Genomic DNA, 5280 nt, shown 5'->3' with positions numbered 1-5280 from the left:
GGTGACCTGGGGGAGGAAGCGGGCGCGGCAGATCCGGCAGGAGGCGCGGCACGAGGTGCAGCAGTGGGTGGCTGCCGGCAACAGGAGGCCGCACCTGAGCGTGGTGCTGGTGGGGGAGAACCCGGCCAGCCACTCCTACGTGCTCAACAAAACCAAAGCAGCGGCTGATGTGGGTGAGCGGGAGCTTTCCTTCCCTAAAAGAGCAGTTTGGTTGGGAATCCTCGATGCTGGAAGTTGGTTTTTTTTTTTTGGGATGTACCCACCTGTTGGTTTTTTGGCTTCACCCAGAATTTGGGTTCTTGGGGCTGCCCAGTTGTGCTGGGGTGTGGTTGGATGTGATCGGTTGGATCCTTCAGGGTAGGATGGGGGTTTTTCAGCTTTCCCAGTGCCATAAAAAGCACAGGAGGGGATTTTTTGCCTCCTTTTCCCATCTGCCTGGGACACAGCCCTGTTCAGCAGCTCTCTGGCTCCATCCTGCAGTCCGGGGTCCTGCTCAGGGTCAGGGCAATAAATGGTGTCATTTTACCTGGGTCTGAACAGCTGAAGCTGCTTTTGGAGCTGGCATTTTGAGGCAAGCATCCCTTTTTTACTGTCTCCAGAGGCCTCTCAGCCATGTTGTGTTATTTTCATGGCAGCAGCCTTTGCTTGGGTTTCTCCCTGCTCTGGCAGGGTCCCAAACCCCCTTTCCCTGGCCACCAGCCCCATAAAATCATCCCCAACAACAAATCCCAAGGCTTGTGAAGGTCCCTCCAGCCTGGGAGCGGCACAAACCCTTCCGTGCTCTGCGTGCACCTCCCACATTTAGCCAGGCAACAAAGCAGGGTGGGAAATGCACGAAATGTGGGAAATGCACTCTTTTGTGCCTCAGTGACTCTGTGGATTTGGTGGTTGCAGGGATCAGCAGCGAGACCATCCTCAGGCCAGCCTCCATCACCGAGGAGGAGCTGCTGGAGCTGATTGCCAAACTCAACAGTGACACGGCCGTGGACGGGCTCCTGGTGCAGCTTCCCCTGCCTGGTGAGCAGCTCACTTCCCCTCCTGCATCCCCAGAAAGCTTCCAAGGAAGGGGCAGCACTCCCTGATCCTCCCCCTCAGCAGCAGCTGCCCGCAGGGTTCAGTCTCTGGCAGCTATTCCTGTGTGGAGTATCAGCTTCCCCAGCTGGGTGTGGGTGGCCTTGGGCTGCCTGATAAATCCCCTCAGCGTGGGCAGGGCTGGCACTGCAGAGTGTTCCTGTGCTGGCAGCTGCCAGCTGAACTGGGAGGGCTGGGCACACTCAGGCCCCACACTCTGGAGGGGCTGAGCTCAGGGTCACAGCTCCACTCTGGGGCTGCAATTCCAGCTCAAGGTTTAAGGTCAGAGCTGCAGTTTGGGGTTGTAATTCCAGTTTGGGGTTGCAGTTCCAGTTTGGGGCTCAGGGTTGAAATTCCAGCTCAGGGCTCAGGGTCACAGCTCCAGTTTGGAGTCACAATTCCAGCTCAGGATTTAAGGTCACGGCTCCATTTTGGGGTTGCAATTCCAGCTTGGGGTTGGGGGTTGAAATTCCAGCTCAAGGTTCAAGGTCACGGCTCCATTTTGGGGTTGCAATTCCATTTCAAGGCTCAGGATCAGAGCTCAGGGCTTGGGCTCATAATTCCAGCTCAGGGTTGAAATTCTAGCTCAGAACCTGGAGTCAGAGCTCCAGCTTGGGGTCACAATTTCAGTTTGGGGTCACAATTCCAGCTCAAGGCTCGAGGTCACAATTTCAGTTTGGGGTAACAATTGCAGCTCAGGCCTTGAGGTCAGAGCTCCAGTTTGGGGTAACAATTCTAGTTCAAGGCTCAGGGTCAGAGCTCCAGTTTGGGGTCACAATTTCAACTGAAGACTCAAGGTCAGAGCTCCAGCTTGGGGTCACAATTCCAGTTTGGGGTCACAATTCCAGCTCAAGGCTCAGGGTCAGAGCTCCAGTTTGGGGTCACAATTCCAGCTCAAGGCTCAGGGTCACAATTCTTGCTCAGGGTCAGAGCTCCAGTTTGGGGTCAGAGCTCCATCCCAGGGCTCAGGGTCACGGTCCCAGCTGGCAGCACAGCTGGCAGCACAGCTGGCAGCCCAGCCCAGCTGTGGCCCTGCCCTGTGCAGAGCACATCGACGAGCGCCGGGTGTGCAACGCCGTGAGCCCGCACAAGGACGTGGACGGGTTCCACGTGCTCAACGTGGGCAGGATGTGCCTGGACCAGGACTCCATGCTGCCCGCCACACCCCGGGGCGTCTGGGAGATCATCCAGAGGACAGGTGGGAGCTGGTGATTGGGGATTCCTGGGAATTCCAGCTGGGGTGGGAGCTGCTGCTGCTGCTGCAGCTTTTGGGGATTTGGGAATTCCAGCTCAGGACACCAGGGAGGGATTGTCCTGTCCTGGGAGGGACAGCAGGGACAGGGAGGGATTGTCCTGCTCTGGGCTGGGGTGGGGTGGCCTGAGCTCAAAACGCACCCAGTTTTGAGGTGTCTGTGCAGGGCTCCCAGGGATGCCCAGGGTGGGATTTTGGGGCGCTGTGCAGGGCTCCAGGGTGGGATTTTGGGGTGTCTGTGCAGGGCTCCAGGGTGGGATTTTGGGGCACTGTGCAGGGCTCCAGGGTGGGATTTTGGGGTGTCTGTGCAGGGCTCCAGGGTGGGATTTTGGGGCGCTGTGCAGGGCTCCAGGCGGGCTCAGCCGTCCCTCGCAGCGCAGGGCAGTGTGTGAGGCTGTGCTCTGTGCCCTGCAGGGATCCCCACGCTGGGCAGGAACGTGGTGGTGGCGGGCAGGTCCAAGAACGTGGGCATGCCCATCGCCATGCTGCTGCACACCGACGGCAGCCACGAGCGCCCCGGAGGTAGGACAGGGGGCACCCCGGGGGAACACCCCACAAACCTCCCCCTGAGCCCCCCAAAGCAGTGCCCTGCTGAAATAATGCTCAGTGGGGTCTTGGAATGCCACACTTGTTCAGGGAAATGGTCTGGAAAGGTCTCCAAGGTGATGAAATCCAGCCATGGCTCAGCCATGGGCACCACAGCCCCCAGGGCCGCATCCACACGTGTTCTGAGCACTTCCAGGGCTGGGGACTCCTCCTTTCCCTGGGTGGCCTCTTCCAATATTTTACAACCTTTCCAGGATGGATTTTTTGCTGTTATCCACCCCTAAACCCCCCATGGCACAGCTTGAGGCTGTTTTGTTTCCTGGGAGCAGAGCCTGACCCTGCCCTGGCTGCCCCCTCCTGTCACCATGGAGCTGTGGAGAGCCAGAAGGTCCCCCTGAGCCTCCTTCAGCATCTCCTTGTCCTGTTCCACCCCGAACCTTCAGCATCTCCTTGTCGTGTTCCACCCCTGACCCTTCAGCATCTCCTTGTCCTGTTCCACCCCGAACCTTCAGCATCTCCTTGTCGTGTTCCACCCCTGACCCTTCAGCATCTCCTTGTCCTGTTCCACCCCGAACCTTCAGCATCTCCTTGTCGTGTTCCACCCCTGACCCTTCAGCATCTCCTTGTCCTGTTCCACCCCGAACCTTCAGCATCTCCTTGTCGTGTTCCACCCCTGACCCTTCAGCATCTCCTTGTCCTGTTCCACCCCGAACCTTCAGCATCTCCTTGTCGTGTTCCACCCCTGACCCTTCAGCATCTCCTTGTCCTGTTCCACCCCGAACCTTCAGCATCTCCTTGTCGTGTTCCACCCCTGACCCTTCAGCATCTCCTTGTCCTGTTCCACCCCTGAGCCTCCTTCAGCATCTCCATGTCCTGTTCCACGTCTGAACCTTCAGCATCTCCTTGTCCTGTTCCACCCCTGAGCCTCCTTCAGCATCTCCTTGTCCTGTTCCACCCCAAATCCCTGCCTGTCCCTCGAGGCTGATCCTGGGGGTCACCAGCAGGTCCTGATGTTCCTGAGGAACACCTTGGAGGAGAAGAAGCAGAGGACTGCCTGGGTTTGGGTGCTGGGTGGGAATTCCTGGCCTATGGGAACGTGCCCCTTGCTGGGCAGAGTGACCAAATTATTCTTTGTCTGCTTAAAAAGGCAAAAAGCCCAGAAGTTTCTCTCCCAGTTTGGTACAAAAGACACCTCACAGGACCTTGGGGCCTTCACCCCAGACCTGGGGCCCGATTGGGCAGAGGCCAAGAGGTCTGGCCTGGGTAATTCACTAGAAAAAGGAGAGAACAAAGGAAATAATCCCTTTTGTGGGGTATAACAAAGGAAATAATCCCTTTTGTGGGGTGTTTTAGCAAGAGCAAAAGCCTCTTGCCCTTAGCTCAGTTTTTCTCTGTAAGAAAGAGAAACATTTTTTGTCTTTCAATAAAACTTTTGTGTTCCCAGCACTACCTCAGAAGCCATCCTGCTGACTGGATGCCATCCAGGGTAGCTGAGCTCTCAGAGCTGGCTCAGGGTCACACTGGTGTCCCTTGTCCCCGCAGGTGACGCCACGGTGACGATCTCGCACCGCTACACGCCCAAGGAGCAGCTGAAGCAGCACACCATCCGTGCTGACATCGTGGTGGCTGCTGCAGGTCAGGGCTCAGCAGGGCCGGGGCTGCTCCTGCTGCCAATCCCGGCCCTGGTTGGGGCAAAAAGCAGTGTCAGGTTTTGGGGTTCTGCCTCTGGAATGGGGAGCGGCCCCTGGCAGGGGCACCTGAGCACACCTGGACAGCCCTGGGGAGTCGTGGAGTTGGGTTGGGGTGGGAGAGAATCCAGCAGGATCGTGGGTGCAGCCCCTGGCTCTGCACAGCACCCCAAAATCCCTCCCTGGGCATCCCTGGGAGCCCTGCACTGACACCCCAAAATCCCTCCCTGGGAGCCCTGCACTGACACCCCAACATCCCACCCTGGGAACCCTGCACTGACACCCCAAAATTACACCCTGGGAACCCTGCACTGACACCCCAACATCCCACCCTGGGAACATTGGAATGAGGGGGATCAGGGGATAGATTTGCATTTCTTGGGATGGTTTAGGTTGGGAAGAAACCCTAAAATCCTGAATCCAATAATTTTAGGAAGCTGGAAATCCCAGCTGGGTTGGGACACCCCGGGAACGTTGGGCTCAGGGGACGTGGAGCCCCCCTGAGGGTCAGGTTGTGTTTTCCAGGCATCCCCAACCTGATCACGGCCGACATGATCAAGGAGGGGGCGGCCGTGATCGACGTGGGCATCACCCGGGTGCAGGACCCGCTCACAGCCCGGCCCCGCCTCGTGGGCGACGTGGACTTCGAAGGTGAGGAGAGCTTAGGATCGGCTCCTCGGGCTCAGGGTCGGCTCTTTAGGCTCAGGGTCCGCGCCCCCGGCG

General features: G+C 58.2%; 1 protein-coding gene across 1 annotated transcript in view; it reads left to right on the top strand.

Moving 5' to 3' along the window:
* The first annotated feature begins 6 nt into the window (after positions 1-6).
* Positions 7-5280, top strand: part of MTHFD2 (methylenetetrahydrofolate dehydrogenase (NADP+ dependent) 2, methenyltetrahydrofolate cyclohydrolase) — an 8043-nt gene continuing 2769 nt past the window's right edge. The window contains exons 1-6 of the mRNA XM_014311188.2: positions 7-173; positions 895-1017; positions 2117-2269; positions 2738-2845; positions 4412-4504; positions 5083-5208. Of these exons, the coding sequence (XP_014166663.1) occupies positions 2200-2269; positions 2738-2845; positions 4412-4504; positions 5083-5208 (397 nt within the window). The 5' untranslated portion in view covers positions 7-173; positions 895-1017; positions 2117-2199. The remainder of the gene's footprint in view (positions 174-894; positions 1018-2116; positions 2270-2737; positions 2846-4411; positions 4505-5082; positions 5209-5280) is intronic.

This window comes from Geospiza fortis, unplaced genomic scaffold, assembly GCF_000277835.1.
Source record: "Geospiza fortis unplaced genomic scaffold, GeoFor_1.0 scaffold855, whole genome shotgun sequence".
Classification (NCBI taxonomy): domain Eukaryota; kingdom Metazoa; phylum Chordata; class Aves; order Passeriformes; family Thraupidae; genus Geospiza; species Geospiza fortis.
The sequence above is the reverse complement of the archived record's forward strand: the minus strand, read 5'-3'. Positions and strand labels throughout refer to the sequence as shown.